The 27,230-nt window shown below is 42.3% G+C and overlaps 1 protein-coding gene and 1 long non-coding RNA gene across 15 annotated transcripts in view; one reads left to right on the top strand and one right to left on the bottom strand.

Annotated features, from left to right (window-relative positions):
* LOC130291776 (uncharacterized) overlaps positions 1-2,904 on the bottom strand; it is a 69,778-nt gene extending 66,874 nt beyond the window's left edge. For both annotated transcript variants that reach the window (XR_008848028.1, XR_008848029.1), the window contains exon 1: positions 2,809-2,904. This is a non-coding gene — a long non-coding RNA (uncharacterized LOC130291776). The remainder of the gene's footprint in view (positions 1-2,808) is intronic.
* PDE4D (phosphodiesterase 4D) overlaps positions 1-27,230 on the top strand; it is an 846,931-nt gene that overhangs the window by 766,523 nt on the left and 53,178 nt on the right. For all 13 annotated transcript variants that reach the window (XM_056540893.1, XM_056540998.1, XM_056540903.1 and 10 more), the window contains one exon: positions 686-798. In XM_056540893.1, coding sequence (XP_056396868.1) covers positions 686-798 — 113 coding nt within the window. The remainder of the gene's footprint in view (positions 1-685; positions 799-27,230) is intronic.

Raw genomic sequence — 27,230 nt, 5'->3', positions numbered from 1 at the left:
TGCTCTCTGCAGTGCCTGCTAGGATCCAGCTGTCTGCTCCACTCCAGGATTTCCCTTCCTCCCCCATATACTCGGTGCAGCTTTTGGTTTTGGTTCAAAGGAAGCGGCAGGGCTCCCTTAGCTGGGTGATGATGGTGATGATCAGGATGGCACACTGAAGTCAGGGCAATCTGAAGGCAGCTGTACCCTCTGACAAGGACTCCCACATTATGGATAGCATTGTGCTCCAGGATATTGCAGAGGAGAGCGCAGGAGACATACCCATCAGTCCTGCCAGCAGATGCATGGTGTAGGCAGCAGCCCTGGCACTGCAGACAGGACAGGGGGTCTTCATAAAGCAGCACACTGGCATTGTGTCACCCTTTTGCTTTCGGAAGATAAGACCCTCCTAAGGAGAATGACTGCAGGGTGCATGCCAGGCTTCAATGGCTAATGGGATTTGTCAGTCCAAGCTGGAACTGTGACCCCCCTCATCCTCAGACAGGACTGCATTCACAGGGCACTTGTCAGTGACTGGCACTTTTTTCTTTCCAGAGTGTCTTGTGTAACAGTATGAAGGATCCCTCATGTATGAGCACTGGTCATGCGAGCATGGCAGTGTATGGCACAATGGACCCTCTGGAGTTTGATGTTAGCCCAGTGAAACGCTTGAAAACTCAGTATCCTTTCCCCTATCTCTTCACAGAGGAGGCCTATCAAAAACTGGCCAGCGAGACCCTGGAGGAGCTGGACTGGTGCTTGGACCAGCTGGAAACCTTACAAACCAGGCACTCTGTCAGTGAGATGGCCTCAAACAAGGTAAGACCATCACTTCTTCTATACATCAAGGTGGGGGGGGGGCTGCAGATGCTATGTAAAGTGATTGTGGCGGTGCAAGGGTTAATCAGGCTGTGCATTCTAGAGGCAGTCAGCAGCAGGGCTGCATGCATTGCAGCCTTGGAATCCAGGGCACTTGTCTACTGTGAAGGGTTAATTGTCTCCCTGTGGTTTGGTGGCGGGGGTTAAACGCTCCTTGTTGTGACATTTTGTCTGAAGTTTTGGCTGTGCATTCTTTTATGGCTTCTATGCCAGGTATGCTGCCTCCAGATAACCCTACAGTCTGTTCATACACACATCTCACCTGGTTCACCATAAAGATGTCAGAAAGTTTTTTTTTCTAAACATGCCAGTGAAATTGTGCCAACGGGCCCCTTACCCTGGCACTATCAGGGAATATGATGCTGGAGCTGTTACTATGACTCATGTCCCATCAGAGAAGCATGATGGGTATTTATCATGATGAATATGGATGCTCATTTTCTGGCTAGGTGTCCAGCAGCATGGCGAAGGATGTGACTTGCAATGTACAGCTTTGCACCACTAGTCTGACCATCTGTAGGGCTTTGCTTTCATCATCACCCTGTGCATTGTATCTTATCATGCTATTGATGCGTATGTTCTGCAAATAAATGGATGGAAATATTGTATTGACTTCTATCAGCTATAGGATTCCTCGCTGCATTAAGTAAACCTTTGTATTCCAGTTTACCTTGCATGTATCATCTACCGCCATATACCGCACATATAAAAATCCTAATATGACAGTGAAATTGTGCTGTGTCTCTGATCCACCTGCTGTAAGATGGTTCATGTGCAGCAATGAAGGGGTCAATGAATGTTGGTCTTTATCAGCCCCTTTCCCCAGGCCAGAAGTTGGTTATAAATCCCTGACATGTTTATGTCGCCACTTGAACTAATTTACATTCAGGGAAAGTAAACTTGCATGCAGCAGCGGCTATGTGAGGAGCTGATAGGTGTCATGGTGGCGGGTGACATATTAATATACATATGTAGCATTTGTCGTCTGGCATGTGATGCGGTTTTATAGAAGAATAAACCCAATGCTTTAATGCACAACCGAAGTGATCCATTCAGCTCTGCTACATCTGGAGATTATAAGATATCATCATACATTACACATAATAAACATAATGATGATGAAGAGTGTCTGTCTGGCCTCATCCCTATTATTGTTTTTTTAGATCAATTGTGTTGCAGTTGGTTTTTGGTTGGCTCAGTGTACAGTGATCCCTCAACATACAATAGTTTCAACATACAATGTGTTTTTTCTGGACCATCGTAACTTGAAACCAGACTCGACATACAATGTACAGGCAGTCCAGATCTGTGAAACCTGTCACGACTGGAGGAACTGACCAATCAGAATGGGCATTTTACTGGTAAATCACCTCTATTACTGAAGTGTATGCACTGACTGGTGTCTGGTAGCGCCTCCCTACAGTACAGGGAGGAACTATAAGTTCTGTACTACTTACCTGTGCCAGGGTTAGCTGCTCTTTTAGAGACCAAGTAAGGGTGGCTCCATTTGAGACACTGTGTGTACTGTATAGCCGTGGTCTTCAACCTGCGGACCTCCAGATGTTGCAAAACTACAACTCCCAGCATGCCCGGACAGCCGTGGCTGTCCGGACATGCTGGGAGTTTTAGTTTTGCAACATCTGGAGGTCCACAGGTTGGAGATCACTGCTGTATAGGACCCTGAAGAATCTCTTGTCCTCTACATAGACCATTGTTTCCCAACCAGGGTGCCTCCAGTTGTTGCAAAACTACAACTCCCAGCATGCCCGGACAGCCGTTGGCTGTCCGGGCATGCTGGGAGTTGTAGTTTTGCAACAGCTGGAGGCACCCTGGTTGGGAAACACTGACATAGACAGTAATTACAGCTCCCAGCAGCTCTTTCTTACTTTTATATGTAAGGACTTGCGTTATCTATATTAGTTATCTACTTATTTTTCGTTTAATCCTCACCTTTTCCTATTTTTGGGTGACATTTTGGTGGCTTCAGAACCAATTACCAGGTTTCCATAGAGTTATGGGGGGAGATGTATCAAAACCTGTGCAGAGGAAAAGTTGCCCAGTTGCCCATAGCAACCAATCAGACCGCGTCTTTCATTTTTCACAGAGCTTTTCAAAAATGAAAGAAGCAATCTGATTGGTTGCTATGGGCAACTCAGCAACTTTTCCTCAGGACAGGTTGTGATAAATCTCCCCCATGGTCTCAACATACAACGGTTTCAACATACAATGGTTGTCTTGGAACCGATTAATATTGTAACTTGAGGGACCACTGTATTGTCATTGTGGAGCACCTTTAGACCAGGCCTAAGCTGATTATAGTTCACCGCCCATTATAGCATTCGGGCCATAAGCCTTACATATGTTAACGGTGACAATGACACGTTACAATGACTATATACACCTCATTCAGGTGTATATAGTCCTCATATAGCAGTGTTTTCTAACCAGTGTGCCTCCACAGTTGTTTCGAAACTACAACTTCCAGCATGCTCTTGGGATACTCTGTCATATAGGACTATATAAATTGGATTGTGTGTCATTTATTTGCAATAATATCTGTGTGTATATATTTTATTAATACATTTATAAAATGAAAAATATATAAATATTTATATGTATTTATTTAGACGCACACACACATCTTTATGTGTGTGTGTATATATCTAGCAATAAACAATACTCAAAATAATGTAGAATATTAGGGTTTATGGTTAGCATCATCTTTATATAGTAGTGAAACCCCAAAGAGTTAAAGGACATTTTAATATATATATATATATATATATATATATATATATATATATATCTCTATATCCCAAATGTCACACCTAACATCGTTCCACACTCTTGCCAGGCCTTTCTTTTCCCCCTTTGCTGCTGTTTACATTGTTTATATGCTCATTGTGCATTTATAAAGGGGGGGAACAAGGGGGGGAAAAAAATCAACATTTCAGCCAGTGTTCTGTTCCGTGACTGTGGAGAGGTTTGGTCACCTCGATGTTCCTGGTGGTGAAAAAAGCTTTATTTGTCGAGAGACGGAGCTCCCTTGTTAGTTCTGATGGTGAAGGTCACTTGCTTTGAAGTCACGCCCACTATTACATCAGGAAATTAATATACCAGTCACACTTCTTCGCTGAGCGTCCACGCTTCTGATGAGTGTCCGTGTTCCTATCTCAAGGCCGCACATATGTACGGCGGAAGGGTGCACGGAAGAATTCTTTAGTATTGTACGGTTTTTATATTGTTGTTGCTATGGTGTTTTATGATGAAATGCAGATGTGTCCTGGGCTTCAGTCGCTGCTCTTTTCCGAGGATCTGTTTACATTGTAGATGTCTCCCTATTTCTTATCCAGATACCTGTCTGTGCAGGATCCTGCATCACATAAGACTCAATAGGTGAAAGGTTATAGTTCATTTATTCGATAGGAAAAGTATTGTGACAACTTTATGGTTGGGCCTAAAATCCACTCAGATTGGATTGTTGTCACGTCCCACCCCAACGCCTGACTTTATTTGACAGGTGCACCCAATCATTCCTTCGCCAAAACTCCACCCACCAGCAGGGCTGATGCAAGGATTTTTGCCACCCTAGACCAAAGCTAATTTTTGCACCCCTTGATCCAGCCCATTGGCTCCGCCCTTTGGCACGTCCCAACTTCATACTGGGGTGACTGGGGTTGGTGGGGTGGTTGGTGATGGTGCTGGGTGGGTGCTTTGGATGACTAACTTTCTTGCAGCGGGCAGAGCGATGCCCCCATCAAGATGGCGCCCTAGGCGGCTGCCTATTTTGCCTATAGGCAGAACCGGCCCTACCCACCATAAAGTATTAGAAAATTGGGACCGGAATAAGGCTTCACGGAACATTGCTAAAAACTGGAAAAACCATATATACATTTTAATATTGCAACTATTTGTCCTACTAGGGTAGTGTTTCCCCACCAGGTGCCTCCAGCAGTTGCAACAGTACAACTCCCAGCATGCCCGGGCAGACTTCGGTATCCAGGCATGCTGAGAGTTGTAGTTTTGCAACAGCTGGAGGCACCCTGGTTGGGAAACACTGGATTATGGTGTGGCACCAAGGCTTAGATCAAAGGAACACTAACAGATGGATCAACCCCACTTACCTGTGTCTGCAGGTGGTTAGTGCGGGTGACCCTGGCTAAAACAATGTATTCCTTACTCCAATCCGTTAAGCCATTCCAGAGTTAGAGCACAATCCTGCGATGAGAATATGCACTTTTAACTGCACTGGAGGAGGCCCTGAAGACTATCTGCATCTCTAACAATGCCCCTTGGGTCTGGTTGGCCCTGACCCACCGCCTGCTGCTCAAATCTTTTTTTCTCTGAAATCAGCTCAGCTTTGTTCAGTGTCTGCAAGACATGCAATACAAGTCTATGGAGGCGGGAGGAAGTAGCTCCACCCACCAGACCAGCTTGAGGAGAACTGCAAATTAGAGATGAAGCCTGCAGAAAAAAAATCTGCTGTAAATTCTGTATACAAGTTATATAATTGCCAGAAGGAGTGCTGATCCTCTTGTACACACACAAGGCAGCTTATCCTGGAAAGTCCCCTGAAATGACAGCAACGCTAAGGCTATGAACAGAAGCACCATTTCTTTTTTTTTTTTCCTCCCTGTTTTTTCCTTTGCAATTTTTCTAAAAACATGTGTATTAGGAATAGCATTTTTTTTTTTGTCAAAGATTGTTGGGGGAGGGGGGCACCAGAAAAAGCACAACCATACAGGTACTGTGGGGGAGATTTATCAAAACCTGTGCAAAGGAAAAGTTGCCCATAGCAACCAATCAGATCGCTTCTTTCATTTTGCAGAGGCCTTGGTTGCTATGGGTAACTGGACAACTTTTCCTTTGCACAGGTTTTTATAAATCTCCCCCTGTGTTTTTTTCTAGTATTTTTTTCCCACCTATAGGAAAAATCAAAATTTCTTGACAAATAATGCAATACCAAGAGCATGCTGCTATGTTGAGCCTAAAAATACCACTAGGGGTACGTTCACGCGAGCGGAACCACAGCGTATTTTACGCTGCACATCCAGCGCTGAAGGACCCCTGCATGGTGGTTTTACTTGTGAGTGCTTGGAGCTGCAATACGCCGCTATGAGCAGACACACTGCTCCATGAGCTAGGCCGAGAGCTGCTGCGATGTGCGAGTATACTGTTCATGTGCGCTGCCACTCACACATCGCAGTATGTCCGCTTCAAGCAGGCACATGTAAAGCCACCATGCAGGGGTCCTTCATCGGTAGATCTGCAGCGTAAAATACGCTGTGGGTCCGCTGGTGTGAATGTACCCTAAGGGTATGTTGACACTACGGAGTGTGAACAGAATATCCGCTCGCAGAATTCCGCAAACGGAGATTCAGCCTGGCAGCATATGGCGGAGGTAGGACCGCGCGGCACTGTGCCGTCACCATTGACGGCTATGCAATACTCGTGGACTTCCACGACTCGTGGACTTCCCCGAAACAATTTTAGCAGCGAAATTGTCCACCGCTAAAATTCCACAGTGTGAACGGGTCTCGCGGAGACCCATTCACACTAATGTTAAGTTCACGGGAATTCCGTAGTGTGAACATACCCTCAGGCTAGGTTTCCACACAGATTTTTTTTAATGTGTTTTTTTTTGGAAAACTGCCACTGCATTCTTTAAAGGGTTATCCTGCTGCCCCAATGTTTTGTTCCGAACGCATGGACTGGGCGGCAGGGTTCATGACATCACGACCACGCCCCCTTGTGACGTCACACCACACCCACTCAATGCAAGTCAATGCGTGACATCACACCACGCCCCCTCCCATAGACTTGCATTGAGGGGGTGTGTTGTGACATCACAAAGGGCGTGGCCGTGACGTCACGACCCCCGCCGCCAGCACCCAGTGTTCTAAAAGAACGCTGGTTGCTGCACAGAGATCGCGTGGGACCCAGCTACGGGACCCCCCCGCGATCAGACATCTTATCCCCTATCCTTGGTCTAGGGACAGAGTACCCCTTTAAGCCAAAGTCAGAAGTGGATTAATGAGAAAGTTGAAGTGTAAGTCATTATTTTATATTTCCCATTCCTTCTGAATACACTTCTGGCTATGGTTAAAAAATTGTAGTGGCAGTTTTCCAAAAAATGCCAGAAAATAAAGGTGTGGAAACCTAGCCTAAAGGGTGAAAAGACAATAAAAATGCCATGTAGTTATAGCATTTAAAGGGGTACTCTGGAGGGGAAAAAAATATTTTGAAATGAACTGGTGCCAGCAAGTTATACAGATTTGTAAATTACTAATTAAAACCTACCAGTACTTATCAGCTACTGAATGCTTCAGAGGAAGTTATGTAGTTCTTTCCGGTCTGACCACAGTGCTCTCTGCTGACACATCTGTATTTTAACTTTAAAATACATATACATCATTGGTTAATGTTCTGGTGAGCCGAGGGCGAGTTGAGTTCAGTACTGACCTTTTATTCTTATACCAGCCATGCCAAACAGTAACATCATAGGTTACTGCATGCGGGTTACTTAGCGACATTTCCAATGCAAAATGTCAACAGTGACCATTTTATAGCGTAGAACATCTGCAGCATCACAAAAACATGTCAGTGTCCTGTTCTGCTGGAGAAGTAGGAAAATCATTAATATCTCCCGAAAAATTAATGAGGTTCTGTAATCTGGTAATAATGTCTGGTTCACATGAGGCCTGTAGATGATGATGTATCTGCAGCGCATGAGACTCATGGGGTCAATGTTGTTGGTGATTTTTGAAGTTATTGCTAAATAGATATTTTCTTGCAGTTTTAGCATTTCGTGAAGGGTTAGTTCACAGCGAATAAATGTTCATATTTATTCTACAGTTCTTCAATATATATGTATCTGTTATCAAGATCTCTGCTTGCTGTCATTCAGTGGTAACCTTCCTTTTAATTCTAGTACAGTGGTCTCTAAATGGTGGACCTCCAGCTGTTGCAAAGCTACAACTCCCATAATGCCCAGACAGCTGTTGGCATGCTATTCTCTTTATTCTGTGGGTCAATAAAATTAAGTTGATACCATTTTCACATACCTATATTATTTTACTGCTTTTTTCAACCTTTTTAAACAAATTAAGTATATTTACAATTGCGGTCCTCTGACCTATACAACTTTTTATTTTATTTTACATGACTTTTTTTTTTTTTTTGTGCAGTGATCTGTAGTTTTTATCTGTACCATTTTTGCTCATATATGACTTTTTGATCACTTTTTAATTTATTTTTTCTAAAATGTGATGTAACCACAAAAACAGCAATTTTGGACTTTATTTTTTACATTTATGCCGTTCACCAGACAGGATCATAAACATTCTATTTTAAAAGTTCAAATAGTTTTGTGCGTGGCACAAAATATACTAAATACTAATATACTCAGCATAACTTCTCAGCATAATTTCAAAAACTAACAGGTTGTTAGTATATACGTTTTGATCAAAAAGTACAAAGCCCACTTGCCACGTCAAGGCCACCTATTTAGAGTGGGTCCCTAACGTCCCTAGCATAAAATGGCGCAGCACTGGGCGGCGACCACCACCGATGCGACACCAGTGCCCACAGGGGGAACGACCCACTGGCAGAGCAGCCCCAATGCCACTCAAACCAGTCCATGGGTCGCACCTCCCCGCAGACACGGCACCACGGCAGCAACAGACACCGCACAGCACCACACCAGTGTGAACAGGGTGCTACAGCTCACTTACCATGCTCTCCCAGTCAGACTGGGAGGCTGCTAGGAAAGAAATGGCCCATGTGTAGCTAACTACTACTTATATAGGGTTGGGCTGAGGGGGTGGGGAAGAGTGCAGACACATGTTAAAAAAAAAATAAAAAAGAGGGGATAGAAAACACAATGTGAATTCAGGTAGAAGACAGACATGGTCGCACATCTACAATCTTGCACAATGATCTAATTGCTTCTCAGCATAATTTCAAAAACTAACTGTAGTTTTTATCTGTACCATTTTTGCTCATATATAACTTTTTGATCACTTTTTAATTTATTTTTTCTAAGATGTAACCACAAAAACAGCAATTTTGGACTTTATTTTTTTTTTACATTTATGCCGTTCACCAGACAGGATCATAAACATTTTATTTTAAAAGTTCAAATAGTTTTGTGCGTGGCACAAAATATACTAAATACTAATATACTAAATGTTTGTTTTTAATAGGAAAAATATCTACATTTTTATTAGGCGAGGAGCTTATGTGTAGTTTAAAAAACAATTTTTATTATTTTTAGCAGGCTCTATCAGCACATCAGAGCTTTTTTAAGTCCCCCTCAGTAGGCTCTATCAACAGATCGTAGCTGGGACTCACACTGAACATGTGAGAGGACCTCCAGTGGGCCTCCGCATACATGCTGCAGGGTTGCCGATCGGTTAGGGAGACAATCATTGTGATGCTTAAATGTCAGGATCACTATTGATTATGGCACTTATGGGGTTAGTGATAGAGAACAACGAATGACTGTCACTTACAGTCTTTGAAATGAGCACAGCTCCTGCACTCGCTTCATAGTCTGAATGCTGCTCAGGACGTTAATGTACGTCCTGGTGCATTAAGTACTAGGGCACCAGGACGTACATGTACGTCCATTGTCCCAAAGGGTTGTAAGGCTATGGATTCCTTTGCACTGATTATCTTAATCCTTTCAGTACTTCCGAGCTGCTGAAGTTGAATTGTTCTTTTCTGTCTAAGTGCTCTCTGATGACACGTGTCTCGGGAGCTGTCCAGAGTAGAAGCAAATTCCCATAGGAAATGCACAGGGCAGAATAGGTTTGCTATGGGAATTTGCTTCTACTCAGAACCGAGACACGTGTCATCAGAGAGCACTTAGACAGAAAAGAACAACTCAACTTCAGCAGCTGATAATTATTGGAAGGATTAGGATTTTTTAATAGAAGTAATTTACAAATCTGTTTAACTTTCTGGAGCCAGTTGATATATATAAAAAAAAAAAAAAAGTTTTTTTCCTGGAATACCCCTTTAACCCCTTGTATTCGTGGCGATTTTCAAATTAAAAAAGAAAATAACTTCCTCTGTAGTACAGTGGTCCCTCAAGTTACAATATTAATTGGTTCCAGGACGACCATTGTATGTTGAAACCATGGTATGTTGAGAGCATAACTCTATGGAAACTTGGTAATTGGTTCTGAAGCCCCCAAAATGTCATCCAAAAATAGGAAAAGGTGAGGATTAAAGACAAATAAGTAGATAACTAATACAGATAAAGCAAATTCTTACATATATAAGTAAGAAAGATCTGCTGGGAGCTGTAAATCACTGTCTATTTCAGTGTTTCCCAACCAGGGTGCCTCCAGCTGTTGCAAAACTACAACTCCCAGCATGCCCGGACAGCCAAAGGCTGTCCGGGCATGCTGGGAGTTGTAGTTTTGCAACAGGTGGAGGCAACTTCTTTGGGAAACACTGGTCTATGTAGAGGACAGAAGCTTCTTCAGGGTCCTGTACAGAACACGCAATGTCCTAAAAAAAATAAGGAAAATGGAGCCGCCCTCACCTGATGCCCAAAGGAGAAGCTAACCCTGGCAGGTAAAGAGTACAGAACATGTAATACATCCCTGTACTGTAGGGGGCGCTACCATACACTAGTCAGCGCATGCACTTTAGGAATACACGGGCTTTACCAGTGAAATATCCATTCTGATTGGTCGGTTCTTCCAGCCATTGACACGTTTCGCAGATTCCATAGCATTGTATATTGAGTCTGGTTTCAAGTTACAATGGTCCAGAAAAGACCATTGTATGTTGAAACTATTGTATGTTGAGGCCATTGTAAGTTGAGGGATCACTGTATACAGCAGCTGATAAGTACTGGAAGGATTAAGATTTTTTTTAATAAAAGTAATTAACAAATCTGTTTAACTTTCTGTCACCAGTTGATTATTAAAATGTTTTCCCATCGGAGTACTCCTTTAAGGCTAGGGCTACACAGCAACTTTGACCGTGTGATAGCAAGTCTCATCCAAGTTGCACAACAAACCTATATTGTGTCACTTGCTGTCAAGTGACTTTATCATAGTTGCGACTTTACTTTTTACAAAATAGCCAAGTCTTAGGCTGGGTTCACACTACGGTTTGTCATTACGGTTCCCGTATACGGCTGGGAGGGGGGCGGGGCTTAAACGTGGCGCCTGCACTCAGCCGTATTCGGGAACCGTAGTTAATGTATGTCTATGAACCGACCTGAGTGAACCGCAGCCTCCGGTCGGCTGCTTTTTCGGCCGTATGCGGTTTCCCTACCGCATGGTCGACCATGTTTTTGCCTGCGGTCGGGAAACCGCGTACGGCCGAAAAAGCAGCCGACCGGAGGCTGCGGTTCACTCCGGTCGGCTCATAAACATACATTAACTACAGTTCCCTATACGGCTGAGTGCGGGCGCCACGATTAAGCCCCGCCCCCCTCCCAGCCATATACTCGAACCGTAATTACAAACCGTAGTGTGAACCCAGCCTTATAGAAGTCGCATGCGAGATGCTGTCACGCTTAACCGCAATAATGTGATATATAAAAAAAAATATGAAATAATATAATAATAATAATAATAATAATAATAAAGTGAGACCTGTGACCAGAAATCCATCAATATTCACTAATATTACAAGCAACTCAAAGATTATGTGACCAAAGTCTCCATGTAGCCCTTGCCTTAGACAATAGGTGTCCGAAACCTGTCTGCACAAGCAGCTGTTTGTTACTGGCTCTTTACTCGTCTTACCGAGTTGGGTCATGTACTCAGTTCTCCCATCTATCAAGTCCATTGGACAATTTCTTCTGGTATTTCTCAGTATTTGATTTTCTGATGGAGACAGAACTGGGCTGTCTTCAAAATCCACTGTACTTAGAGCAGCAGAAATGTATGACATAATAGCTTCTGGCGGACAGTAATTCACCAATGTGTTGGTTACATAAACATTTGGATGTAGCGCCTGGCTCCGCTGCAAACTGTCACAATCTGCTTATTAGGCGTAATAGAAAAAAATATCACAGTTTCGAACATGTTACAAGTGTTTGTAGATAGCCAAGTTGTTATTTTTTTCCCCTTGAATCATCAGTGTAACATTATAATGTGTGATATCCCAGAATTCCCTTCACCGGGGAGAACTTAGCCGTTTACAACAGAATGAACGCAGGATGGGCAGATTCCCATGTATGACCACATCTAATAAATATGTCAATGCTGATTTCTTATGTGCCACTTATATAATGATCCACAGAGCCGGTAATTAGAAATTAGAAAAGAACATCACTATTCGGTTATTTATAACCTAATGTGAAGAAACTATGTACTTCAACATTATTATTTTTTTAATACATTTTTTATAGTAGATATATAAAAAAAACACAAAGTAAAAAAGATATAAATAAATAGTCATATAAAGAAATAAAGAGAAAAAATACACTGTTTGTTGTAGAAATGGACATTAAATAAATACAACAGACAAGACTTATAACTTAAAGGGGTTATTAACCATAAGGTGATTTTAGTACTTACCTGCTGGCTTTCCTGTTGGATTTTGTTCTCACACTTCACATCCCATAGTTCCATGCCTGTAAGTTTGAGGCCACTTTCCTCCCTCCCACACTTCAGCCACCCCACCCATTGAAACACAAATGAGTTGCATTCCATTCAAAAGACCAGTGTTTTCTACAGCTGCTGTAAAATTATCTCTCTCCTACCCAGTGGTCGTTCCACCCATTGAAGCTGGACTGGCTCCCTGTCATCACCTTACTAATGATGTCACGTTTCGACTCGCTGCAACCCGAGACCTGAGTAATTTTGTATGCTGCTAAAAATAAATATTGGGGTGAAAATCACAAAGAATTGCGAGACCACCATCACACACATGTACAGACACTACATTATGAACCAGGGATGTGGAATTCCTATCGCCCGGGACATGTAGTTCCGGGCGCCGTGGAGGGGGATTTTTGGCCAGCTTCGGGCAAGCAGGGCCGGTCCTTATAAGCGCGGCGGTGCTCAGCAGTCTGTATGAAAAGGCTCCGGACTTGTGCTCTGCAGCCCCCACTCTGTACTCTGCAGCCCCCGGCTGTTCTCAGTAGCTGGGGGCCACTGCTAATAGCCAGCATGTGGCGATCGCCGCGGCTGGCTATTAACCCTTTAGATCACTGCTGTTAAAACTGACAGCGGCATCTAAAGGGACATGTGAATGCTCCCTGGTGGGCTAGTGGGGTGGATCGCCCCACCGCAGCACGATCGCAGGGGAGTGATCCACTATAGAAGTAGCCGGAGGGCTTATCTCTGCTACCCTGGTGTCCGTGGTTCTGTTATTGATAGAATCTGGCTGGACTAGGCTCTGTCAATGGAGCGCAGAGCACACAGATCAATGGAGTTCAATAGAACTCTATTGATCTGTATGAGGAATCAAATGATTCCTCCTAAAAGTCTAATAAAGTGTAAAAAAAATAAAAAAATAAAAAAAATTTACATTTTCATAAAAGTGTTAAAGACACACATTAACCCCTTCCATGTTAAAAGTTCATATCAACCCCTTTTCCTGTATAAAAGTATGTAAACATAATAAAAATAAACACATTTAGTATCGCTGCGTGCGTAATTGTATGAACTTCTAAAATATAACATTATGTATCCCGTATGGTAAATGACGTAAATGTAAAAAAAAAAACAAAATACCAAACCACAGAATTGCAATTTCCCAGAAAAAAAAATGTAAAAAGCGATTTAAAAAGTCAGATCAATACCAAAATGGTACCGATACAAAACACAGATTATGGCGCGAAAAATTAGCCCTCATACAGCCTGTTATGCAAAAAAATAAATACATTAAAAAGTCCCAAACGGGACTTTCACCTGTCAGATAATGTGTGATTTCCATTGCTGACCGCTAATGGTGGGTGTAAGCTGCAAATAACATGTGTGAAGAAGGTTCAGCTCCTGACCCTACTCCATGCATCCCACCCAAAATGTCTGGGTCATACATTATGTTGGAAGGGGTTAAAACTTGAATGTTCGATGAACTCCTGAACATACTTTATTTGTACCTCTGATATCCAGAGCTGTAAAAGATGTGGAGGCTTGTCTAGGTTTAGAAAACATCTGTCTTCCAAAGAGAACATCACACGTGTCCATGGGTTGTGTCTGGTGTTGCAGCTTAGCTCTACTAAATGATAGGGACTGAACTGCAATACCAGACACAACCTGTGGTCAGAAAAGGGGCTGTTTCTAAAGGAAACCAGCCCTGTTCTTCTAATCATTGATAACAGTACTTCCACATGCAGTGCTGTAGTGCCGTTTTTGATGCACTAGGAGTGGATTAAGCAAAATAAAACAAAAAAATAAATATTTTTTTCCTATATAGTGCCTCTCCTAACATTGGCTTCACAAACAACATAAAAAAACTGCATCAAATCCGGCATGTGCGAATACAACCTTATTGAGCAGACCTGAGGAAGAGCTCATTTACAGTAAGGCAGCATTATGCACTAATACTACTAAATACACATAAACATAATAGTATAAACAGGTCTATAAACAGCAGCAGGGGGCTTTTTCCCCCAGAATAAAAACAGTGGTAATGAAGATATCGTATAACAGTTGGAGATTTAGCATTTTGCTGATGACTATCGAGCCAATTGCTGATCAGGGGTTGAGCTCGGAGGTGATGGTGAGCAGAATGGTTTGGGACGGGAGCCAGGCCTGTGGTTGCCAAATCAAACACATAAATCCAGACACATAGTAAAGAAACAGCACATGATTTATGGGGGTACTATATGCAGTTGACATGCTGCATAGTGCGCGCCCTTGCAATCTAAATACACTTCTTTAACTGGGTGATCTGATAATGTATGGAGCAGATTTCTGCACAGTTTCTCTATAGATTCAATATTAGGGAATCAGTAATTCTCTGTATAAATCTATTACCAGGATCTACAATAAATCAGATTATTTAAGAATCAGCTTCTGGTAACAGATGTGTTAGACCATGGCGTGCAGGGTTCATCCATACAACATTGCCACATGCCAAACAAAGCCTTAAAGGGGTACTCCACTGGAAAAAAAATGTAAACCAACTGGTGCCAGAAAGTTAAACAGATTTGTAGATTACTTCTATTAAAAAATCTTAATCCTTCTAGTACTTATTAGCTGCTGTATGATCCTCAGGAAGTTCTTTTCTTTTAGAATTTCCTTTCTGTCTGACCACATTGCTCTCTGCTGACACATCTGTCCATTTTAGGAACTGTCTAGAGTAAGGGCAAATCCCCATAGCAAACCTCTCCTGCTCTGGACAGTTGTTAAAATAAACAGAGGTGTCAGCAGAGAGCACTTGTGGATAGACAGAAAAGAAATTCAAAAAGAAAAGAACTCCCTGTGGATCATACAGCAGCTGATAAGTAATGGAAGAATTACGATTTTTTTTTTTTTATATAAGTAATTTACAAATCTGTTTAACTTTCTGGCACCAGTTGATAAAATATATATGGTGTCCTGGTACAGGGCCTGGTCCTGTCCCTTTGTCTAAAGTCCCCTCAGCCAGAGTCCCTCCATGTCAATAGGGCTCTCCTGTAGGACTAATAACCCCTAGTCGCCTCATATAAATGGTATTTAATGGAGATATATATATATATATATATATATATATATATATATAATATGTTATATAGGAATACCTCTGTATAGGACCTTAGAGGTCACATGCCTTTATTTAAATTGTATTATGGTTTAAGGACCTTTGGGTCATGTGATTCCCAGAGTTCACTGGGTCAGGACTGACAGGTTCTGCTGACCAATGAGCTTTGTCCCACCCCCTTAATATATAAGGGGCTGCAGCCACTAAATTATAGTCTCTTGTTCCTGGCACTTAAAAGAAAGCACATCTCATCATCTCATCATCAATTCAAGCTAGGCCCAAAGCCTAGGAATCCGCAGCCACTAAACGTGAGTTACTCAAAGCTCAAACTGCTGAATCCTGTGTGACTACTAGAAACTCAAATCTCCTAAAAATAGTAGCACAGTGGCTAGCAATCAAAGCTCATTGATCCTGGAGTCCCAGCAGACCTGTGAGGAACCTGTACCACGGTTCTCTCTCAAAAGACTGTTATGTTCCGTGCCGTTGCATAAAATATGCAGTGAAGTTACTTCAAGTTTACTCCATAAAATCTGCTGTGGACATTCCATTATTTTTCCCTGCCGTTTGTGGGACGGTTGGCTGTAGGATTACTACATTGAGGAAACCTCACCCTGGCGTCACGACATTTAAGGTTTAACACCGATAGACCCTACACTATCATTGCAACACCCCAGTCACCATTGCCCTTCCTCCTGCTCACCACATATATTTTCCAGTGGAATACCCCTTTAATTCCTATACAGTGATCTGAAATGGCACAAACTGCACATTTTCTACTTGGCACCAGCTCATTCTTGGTATTATGGCGTTCCAGCAGCCAAGCAACGTTACGTCCTTCTCTATAAATGTAATTTTTGGGACAGCCCCTGTATCCAAGCTTAGCTGGCACCAGTCTCTATGTTCCTGCACAATGGAGGGAAGTTATATTTCTTTACCTGATTGTTCAGGGTCCCACATGGAAGGCTATTGCCTATGTCAGTGCTTCCCAACCAGGTTGCCTCCAGCTGTTGCAAAACTACAACTCCTACAACTCCCAGCATGCCCGGACAGCCAATGGCTGTCCGGGCATGCTGGGAGTTGTAGTTTTGAAACAGCTGGAGGAACTGGTTGGGAAACACTGGCCTATAGTATAACATATTAGAATACTATTGCAGAGTGCCAGCAGACTGGCTCCCTACCACTGTAGGTAGCACTTGGGCCCGTTTTATGTCACACTGGACATCTAAACGCATCCTGAGGGGACTGGAGGTTGCCTGTCTAGTCGGACCCTATGGCTTTGCTGTATATTTGATTATTCTGATGTTTGAGTTATCAGATTATGGGTCAAGGAGATATTTGATTGTACAACTACTATTCCCCTGAGGAAGCTGCTTTACGCAGCGGAAACACGTTGGGCCATTTACACATTTGGCACAATTGGCACTAGATCATATTTGAATATTTTATTGGGGTCACAGAATTGGTGTTTTTTAGCCAAGAAACTAGTAAAAGTTATGTTTTAGAGCACTTCCTATGGTATATCCCCCTTGTTGTTATTTAATTTTGCTGGAAAGAGTGAATCAAGCACCTCGCCTACTGTGGGGTGGACATTATACCACCGATCCTGTTCAAGTTCTTAAAGGTGTTAGATTATTATTTTCTAATATTAGTAAATAGTGATCGTAGCTTGTTATCACCATAATGAAAGTGATATTTCAGTACACTAGTGTCCTGGTGGGCTTGTGAATGTGTACATCAATGGGAACAAGCAGAACTGCAGTATAAAACATGAGGGAAGGTATAAAGCAGCAGTCAGCTCCATTGACTTTAATGGAACTGAGCTGCAATACCACACAAAAACTGAGGACCTGAGAGGTGCTGTTTCTAGAAGAAATAAAAACACTTCCTAAATAGTACAAAACTGCCAATTTTTGACATCCTTGGGGCATTTAGCAAAGGGGGACATGACTTTGGAGCAGTTTTTCTGTATAGTCATGTAGATTTACGTTAGTTTTACACAAGTGGTTTTGCCTTTAGAGGACAGAGTATGTGTGAGCATAGTGTTTTACTGTAAGGAAAGTGGTGTTTAGGAGTTTCCTTCCTATCTACATTATCATTATTATTATTATTATTATTATTCTACAACTGTTTATGTACCCATTACCTGTAAAATGATGTAAGTACTATTGTAGATTTTATTTAAAATGTTTTGTATTGCCACTGTGTCTCTGGTACCATGAACACATTTATTATGGATTTAATGAGTTACAGGTCGGCATTAACCATTTAAGCCATAGAGAAGGGATATCTGTCAGCAATGGTTTCCATAGTGGTGGTTTTGCTCTCCAGAGTACTGTAGAGTGGCTATATAAGTTCTGCAGCGAGTATCTGTGCAACTACAATTTTCCCTATAATGAATATTCATCAAAAATTCTGAATATTTGTCACTGTGCAACTCTGTTGTGACAATACAATCCCAAAGAAAAATGGTAACTAGTATCTTCAAGATGTCAGGATGAGGATGGTTTGCAGCAGCAGTTGTGGTCATGTCCTACACACAGTTCAACTAACATATGCTCCTTAAAGGGGTATTCCAGGGAAAAAAAATTTTTTTTATGTCAACTGGCTCCAGAAAGTTAAACAGATTTGTAAATGACTTCTATTAAAAAATCTTTACCCTTCCAGTACTTATCAGCTGCTGAAGTTGAGTTGTTCTTTTCTGTCTGGCAACAGTGCTCTCTGCTGACATCTCTGCTCGGGAACTGCACAGAGCAGGAGAGGTTTGCTATGGGGATTTGCTTCTACTCTGGACAGTTCCTGAGACACGTGTCATCAGAGAGCACTTAGAGAGAAAAGAACAACTCAACTTCATCAGCTCATAAGTACTGAAAGGATTAAAAACATTTAATAGAAGTAATTTACAAATCTGTTTAACTTTTTGGAGCCAGTTGATATATAAAAAAAATGTTTTTTTCCTGGAATACCCCTTTAACTCTTTGCTCCTTAACATTAGTAAATAATATCTACCTACAATCTGTGGATAGCAAAATTTGAAGTCTGCGGCGACAAATTTTGCTATCCCTGGATTTTGGATGGACATTACTAAGAACTGGTGTCAGGACACTGGTAAGGAACAATGAGCCATGGATATGTTGGTTGAACTGTCAGGACATGACCACAGCAACTTACCTACCGTACTGCTGCGGACCATCCTCTCCACACCGTACAGTAATCAGTTGCCATTAATTACCCAGACATCCTAAAAGTTTTATTGTTGAATATGCTGGCATGGGCCAGGTGGTATATTGTAGGATATATAGTGTGGAGTTGATGGGTTAGCGACAGGGTAAGTGGTTGTGCAATAATATTATTGAATGTTCCATTTTTTACAATAGGTTATCTTTACCACTGCTTGTTATCTTATTTACACATTGGAGATACTGCTTGCCATTTTTGGGTTGTTTTGTGACATATTTTATTCATTGTCACAGGTTTGATTTGGCTTGGTTCAAGAGTCAGGTGGAAGCTGCATCAGGATATGGTTGGACTCATTTTAACTACTAGAAGATGTTAAAGGGGTACCCCGGTGGAAAACTTTTTTTTCTTTTTTTTAAATCAATTGGTGCCAGAAAGTTAAACAGATTTGTTTTACTTCTATTAAAAAATCTTAACCGTTCCAGTACTTATTAGCTGCTGAATACTACAGAGGAAATTATTTTCTTTTTGGAACACAGTGCTCTATGCTGACATCACGAGCACAGTGCTCTCTGCTGACATCTCTGTCTATTTTAGGAACTGTCTAGAGCAGCATATGTTTTCTATGGGGATTTTCTCCTACTCTGGACAGTTCCTAAAATGGACAGAGATATCAGCAGAGAGCACTATGCTTGTGATGTCAGCAGAGAGCTCTGTGTACCAAAAAGAAAATAATTTTCTCTGTAGTATTCAGCAGCTAATAAGTACTGGAAGGATTAAGATTTTTTAATAGAAGTAATTTACAAATCTGTTTAACTTTCTGGCACCAGTTTATTTAAAAAAATAAAAATAAAAAGTTTTCCGATGGAATACCCCTTTAAGCCTTATTGTAGTGAACATGCTGAGCTTGGAAGTGGCTAGCCTTAATAGTACCATCACGGAAACATCATTCAGGAGTGGGCGCTGAGGTTACCTACAGGATTGAGTCCTTAGTAGAGTCATTGGTGCCCTTAAACTGTGTAGACATTGGGGGACATGTATCATTATTTGTGTATAGTAGAAGCAGTTTACCCCTTTTCCCGAACTCTAAATTATGTGCAGAAGCGCTAAATTTATCAATCAAGCGCAATGAGTTTCATAAATTGCGGGTAAATATAGTAATCTCCTAAATCCACTCTTTGGAAAATAGAATCAATGATTTAGAGTATCTTGCTACGTTAAGTCCAAGATGGCTTATATTTGCGCAAAAAAAAAAAAAAACAGCTCTTGCGGCAAAATTTTTGGTGAAAGTACGCAGTCAATAAATCCATGGGTACTATAGATGTCACTCCAAGGTACCCTGATTCGGCCACATCCGGAGGACATGCTCTACCAAAACGTGCGCAAAAAAATGCACAAAAAAAGGGCTTGCGCAAAATTTTGCGCAAAAAAATACACACAAAACAGGGGTAAAATCTTTGATACATGTCCCCCAGTGAGTAGACAACCTATTGACTAGTGAAGGGATTTAGGGTGCGGTATGCTTGGTTCAGTAGAGGTTGGGTTGTCTTTTGTATTATATCTGGTATGTAGGTTGTTAAACACCTGTACAGACGTAGCCCCTGCCAATATATTTGTGGGGGTGCTACATCTTTCACCTGCACTCTGCAGCTCTTACACTTGCCTGGTGGCTCTCACTGTGGGCGAAGTGGCATGCAGACCTCTTCCAATGTGTATTTAAGGTGTATGCTATGTATTGTGCTGTATGCACCACTGCTCACCTTACACTACTGCTTAGGAGGGCATCATGCTGTCAGCCTTAAGTCACATTACTTACTGCTACGGACCATAAACTAGCCACTTCTGCTGTCCTTATACATCAGCATCACTGAACTATTTTCATGCCACACTTTGCATTTCTGTTAGTCCATTAAAACAGTCTCTTTTTTGTACTTAAGTTTTGTCTTCTATGGTCCCTGTTATATGGCTTCTGGTGTATGCATCTACATGAAGGAATGAATAAAGCAGTATCTGTTGGGTGGTATTAGGGACTTACTAAAGGCTTGATAGGGCCAGTGGTTGCCCTTTTTTTTAGGACGAGTGCCCAGACAGTCCCTGTAGTAGGTCTACATACTGACCCTTATGCCATTAGAGTATAGACATGGCAAATATCCTCCTGAACCCCCAAATTTGTTATACCCCTGCCATGACTGACCAAAGACTTTATGTCCATGGATTGATACTAATTCATCCACCTGGGTGAAATCTAACAATTTCTTACATTTTGTTGGTACGAGTCCTTCTGTTGTATAGGACAATTTCTATGATTTTTAGTTTTTAGTCTAAATTGGCATCTGTTTGTTACGAGTGGCTTTTGCTGCCCTATGTTGTATTGTACTGTACTGTTCTTTAGCCTTTCAGTCCATGATGCCAAGTTGTAATACTGTGTAATTTGCCTTTATTACCGCCTATGCAGCCATTTGTCCTATTTTTGTGCACTGGACTCACACCCGGAAGTGCTGTAGTACAAGTGTGGCGGTAACTGGGTGCTAGTAGACACACCTTGTTCACTTTGTGACGCCAGGGCACCGTTTATCCAATCCACGGTCCAAAGGTAGAAGGCAGTCTTCCTGGGCCAGACGCGATGAGCAAATAAACACACCGACGTCAGGTTATGGTTAACCCCCTTTACTGGGCTTGTGAAGTTGGTATAACACAAACAGCTGGTCTTAGTGTTAGAGTGCAGCGTACCCCTTGTGAGCTTTGTTGCCGTTCTGAGAGTTGTGGTGCTTCTCACCGGACGGAATTGAAGAATTTGTGGTTCTTCCAAGGCACTGTAGACTATTCTCTAGGTGCATGAATCTTCCCCGCGAGTGACACTCGTAGGATGACCACTAGTAACTTGAAACTGAAGTAGGCCTCTGCTTAGGATACACACCTGAGCTTAGCTGCTGCTCAGGAGTCTCACTAGGTGAACTGTGTACTGACTAACTCCTCCCCTGTACCTCACTATACTGAGGAGACTTTTGGGGTCTCATTGGCTCACATGGTCACATGGGGTTCACTGCTCACATTTTTAAAGGCACAGTAACATATTAAACTTGCATACATGGAACCATAACAAAATTAATTTAAAGAAAGTAAATTACTCTTATTTTATAATGTCCACATAATTAATATACTGTGGTGCGGCACAGGGTGTGATGTGAGGTGTAAGGGGGCTGATGTTATGGCCCCAGGGGAAGATGGTATTAATCCATTCTTGTCGTGACGCCAGGGATTGATTTGGCCTTATAACCACCCGAAGGTAGTACCGCTAATCCTATGTTAGGCAGGTGCAATAAAGAGTCCAAGGCCAGGTTAAGGGTAACGATTGTTTTACTGAAGTAAGACAGATGGTACAGTCAATGCAGTTCAGACAATATCCCAGAGAGGTGGCCGGTGACACAGGGAGACCTCCCAGGCTTGCTGGGACTTACAGTGACTTGACAGAATATAATGCAGGCCACGGTGACTATAGAGGACTTGATTCGTGACAGACAATTGAGATGACTTGACTTACTCAGGACTCAGGTGGTTGCAGTAATTTAGATTTGGGGCCTCCAACGGCTGGACACAGGCACTGGGGCACTGGACCTCAGCAAGAGAGATTGCAGCCCCTCCCCATATTTTATAGGGGGCTGTGTAAGGAGCCCATAGGTCACTTCGGAGGTCACCTGGTCACTGGGGTTTTCTGGGGAACAGTACAATCATGTGGTACAGATTTAAAGGTATATTACACTTCTAATACATAACTACATATAACCTGTTAATACTATAGGGTTTGCTGCAGGATAGCCCCAAGGACACGCAGGGACTCTGCCTGATAGGGCAGAAGTACAGTACAGCAATATCCCGTACTGGGACATTACAATACAAAAGAACATCATTGGGCTTAACACACTGTGCTGCCAGGTTGCCCGAGTCAGTCCACAACCACGGGACAGCCACTTGTGCTGGGACACCTAGCAACCTTTCCCAGCCTTCCATGCAACCAGGACAATATGTCATAAGTCACATGGTCTCCAGTTGAGCGTGGCTATGCTGCAGTAGGTGGGTAGATAGCATTACCTCAGTAAATCCTCTCCACCTTACTATCTACCAACCTTGTCCTTTACTTACCTGCAGAAAATTGGCAGCAAAATAAACACATGTGTGAATGTAACCTAAACATGTTTTATATGTGGGGGCGGGGGGCATTCTTTTTAAACAGGTTAAGCTTAAAAGTAGGGTCACAGACGTATTTTGCTGCCTATTTGCTGCTGCGTTTTTTCCTACTCATTGAAGTCAATGTAGCAAAATCATCTGTGTGTTTTGCTACCCATTCACTTCAAAGGGTAATAAAATATGCAGCAAAATATGGCATGTGTGACCCTACAACAATAGTGTTGGGCACCGCCATGTTCACCTGTACAATATATGTCTGAATGAGGCCTATGAAGAAAAAAAATCTTTGTTCTTGCTTTGTATTAGTTTTGAGGTTTATAATAGCCATTGTATCACCTTGAACATACGTTATACGTTCCATACACTATTCTTATGCTGTGTGGTAGTGTTCAGCTCATACAGTGGAGTGTAAATCAGGGGTTTGTACAGACATTGCAGACGTTGCGCTCCTCTCATTGGATCCTTGTGTCCTGATATTGATCAGTTAACAAGCCGGCAGCATTCCTGACAGCAAAGATTCGTGACTGCTGGTGTGTGCACTGGTACAGGCTGGGATGACACAGCTCGCCACTGAGCATGCCCACACTGCCCACATCCCTCTCCTCCTCAGCATACTGATCACCACCCTGGATGCCGCTTTCTCTCATTACGGTTTGCTGAGGCGATGCGGGCCCCATAACAAGAAGCACCCAGGCCTGTCATACACAAAAGAGGCCTGGGAGGAGAGAAGAGGCATGTCAGGGGATGTGTCCATAGCAACAAGCTAAAAGCAGGATGCCATTTTGGAGTAGATTCTGTGGAAGCTGAAACTGTACATTGTAAATGTAATATATAATCATGGTATACAGACACAATAGGACATAGGTGGCAGGGTCATCGTCTACAACAGTGTATTCCAAACAGTGTGCCTCCAGCTATTGCAATGCTACAATTTCCAGCATGCTGGGAGTTGGAGTCTTGCAACAGCTGGAGGCACACTGTTTGGAAAACACTGATAAACAAAGACAGAGGGCCTTGGGAAAATTCATTTTGGGTATAGAGCCCAAATTTTGAGGCCCTTTTTCTTCATGTTAGGGAATCACCTATATAAATCATGGAGTTAATTCAGTAAAATTGGTCAAAATTTAATTGGCCATTTCTGGTTATTTTACCCCCAGTGCTTTAAAACGGAGATCTCCAGTATACAGGCGTGGCCAAAAGTTTAAAGACTGGTGCACATTTTGGTTTTCACACTTTAACATTTTCTGCTCAAAAATTCCACTGCGGACAAAATATGGTACCGCAGACTGCAACTATTTTTAATGGGATTCTGCTATCCCATTGATATGAGAATTTCTGTGGCACAGAAATTCTGGATTCCAGACTCCCCCCGAAAAAATTAACATGTTCATACTTGCGTCTATGGAGTTGGCACATTAAGAAGCAGTCCTAGCGCTGTCTTGTTCTGCTGGCGCCTGCTACGGATGGAATCTCTGCCCAAAATATGGGTGGAGATTCTGTAGTGTGAATAAGCCCTTACAGTGTTGATCTTTCTTCTTCAAGACTTATGTCATTCGCACTTATGTAATTCCCCCTGATATCATCTTCTGATCCAAATCAATCACAAATATAAAGGCCGATTTAGGCCTTGGTAAATGATCTCCAATAACTTTACTGATCTTATAATTTAGTCAGTATGGCAGAGTGATTTCTGCTGCCCTGTTTAAAGGAGTGTTCTGGAGAAATAAAATTTAGAATTAAATAAAATCCGCTATCCTGTGGATAGGGGCTAAGTTTCTGATCGTCGGGGGTCCGTCCTCTGGGGCCAGCCCACGGTCGGACCTCTATGGGGGACAGCTACTCTCCCATCCTCGGCTCACTCCTACCCCCATCCTTGGGGTCCCGGCTGAGCCGATGATTTGCTGAGCGGGCCGTCACTAAAGCTCATCTCCGAGGGTTGGGGCCAGAGTGCATTGAGGATGGGTGAGTAGCCGGCCTCTGTACAGGAGATTACAAGGGACCCCAACAATCCAACCCCGGTGATCCCCTATTCTGTAAAGCTGGGAAACACTTTATTTCCCTGTAGCACCCCATTTAGCTCGTTTTTTCCCTGAGCTCACAAGAAGATCACTGAAATGATGGTGGCAGGTCATGTTGTGGCAGGGCTGAAATTCTGTGGAAATAGTTCTTTTTTTTTTTTTTTTTTTGAGAAAAAATCATTTTTAAGCAATATTGCAATTCATTGGATCCCTCTTCATAACAATCTAGTTAATGCAAATTGCCACCATAAAAACTGAAGCAGCAAACTTTTGGCTATGATGGTAAAGCTTATCACAAAGCTTTCCCAAACTCCTGAATGACAAGTGTGCCATTGCATACAGTGATATAGTATGCCATAAGTAACAGATCCATGACAGATATCCAAGGCTATCTGCGTATGTGTTGGTGAATCCACATGAAGATTTTGCCTATTTAGGGTATGTTCACACGGCCGAATGTCTATGCGCAATTGCTCCAAAATTTTCCTCACGGACATTCCGCAGCAGCAGAGTCCCATTGACTTCAAAGGGATTCGGCTGCACTGTGTAAACGGTATAAAGATGTTTCTGCCATGGAAAACCCAAATCTGCCATCCGCAGAAAGAATAGACATGTCTATTCTTTCTGGGGATTTCGCTCGAAATTGCATTGCCATCTAAACCGCCGGATTATTCAAATGTGTGGAATGTCCACCCATGTTTTCCAGGCAGACATTCCGCGTATTTTACATCATGTGAACATGGCCTTACTTGCATTAAATATAGATTGTCAGCAGATTTGAAGAAAATCTGGGAATCTGGTGCCAGAAAGTTAAACAGATTTGTAAATTACTTCTGCTAAAACATCTTAATCCTTCTAGTATTTATCAGCTGCTGTATGTTACACAGCAATTGAATTGTTCTTTTCTTGTCTGACCACAGTGCTCTCTGCTGACACCTCTGTCCATGTCAGGAACTGTCCTGAGCAGGATAGGTTTGCTATGGGGATTTGCTCCTATTCTGGACAGTTCCTGACACGGACAGAGGTGTCAGCAGAGAGCACTGTGGCCAGAAAGAAAAGAACAACTCCACTTCCTGTGGAGCATACAGCGGCTGATAAGTACTGGAAGGATTAAGATTTTTTTTAATAGAAGTAATGTACAAATCTGTCTTTCTGGCACCAGTTGATATGAAAAAAAAAATGTTTTCTGCCGGAGTACCCCTTTAAGTGCTGGATCTGGGCCTAAATTCTTATCAAATGTAAACAGGAACAGGGCATGTATCACTGCACAGCCAGGTAACATTGCCATTCGGGATTTTGGGTAAGCTGTGTGACAACCCCAAATAGAGCTGCATTACCTTCTACCAGCTATCCACGGAAAGAAAATTTAACACTTTCACTGAAACATATGAATCATTGACTTGTACTAGGGATTTTTTTTTTTTCGGTGGAAATATTCTTTAAATAGCTGTTCCATCCTAGGGTTGTTATTATTAGAATCCCATCATGTGTGCTCTGTGATAAGTAGGTTTACCTACAGTGTTGTGTAAAGCCGCTGGCTGATACACAACAAACTCATTTCTAATACTCAGTTTGACGTGTGTGCTGTGTACACACTGTGCGATGTGTGGTAACTGTGCCCAGGATTAGTACAATGCACACTGGACAGGAACCAATCGCTTTTCCAATGCTAATTACATTTTATGACTTTATCTGTAGAATTGGGTGACCTAGTCAGAGGTGTACCTAGCGCCACTTGTGACCCTGGCAAGATGCTTTATCTGCGCCTTAGCCAATCATAGCTCATCTCACACTGAACTGCTCTGGGCTGTATGTAGCAGAGTGAGGGTAGAAGTTCTCCCCTTTATGGCTTTAGATGATGTCACACCTGATGGGGAACGGCCCTTCCCAGTCTGTGAATCTGACTGAGACTGAACAGAGTATATAGAGCAATATCAAGGTAGAAAACGAAAAAATATTAAAAAAAAAAGGCAGGGGGTGGTTTTTCATGATGAACTGGGAGGATTATAACATTTATCAAGATCATGACAGGTACTCTATAAACTTTTCCCCAAAACGATGTATCAATCTGCCCAGCTCTTCCAGCTACTGCTGACTGGACTGTATCTTCAATCTGACAGGTTCCCTTTAAACGGAGGATTTCACTGGAATGGGTCCAGCAGGGTTGGAAGTAACAAAAAGTTGCATTTGTCTGAAAATGTCACTTCATGTGATCAATTGCCGTAGTCATTTTCTTTATAAACATGCACTCTCAGAGCATTTGAGTATGCATGTTTACTTTCATGTTGGCATAGGGATAAGCTGCTGTCAGTGCTTATCTGTTGGGTTCTA

This window comes from Hyla sarda, chromosome 1, assembly GCF_029499605.1.
Source record: "Hyla sarda isolate aHylSar1 chromosome 1, aHylSar1.hap1, whole genome shotgun sequence".
In the NCBI taxonomy this organism is placed as follows: Eukaryota; Metazoa; Chordata; class Amphibia; order Anura; family Hylidae; genus Hyla; species Hyla sarda.
The sequence above is the reverse complement of the archived record's forward strand: the minus strand, read 5'-3'. Positions and strand labels throughout refer to the sequence as shown.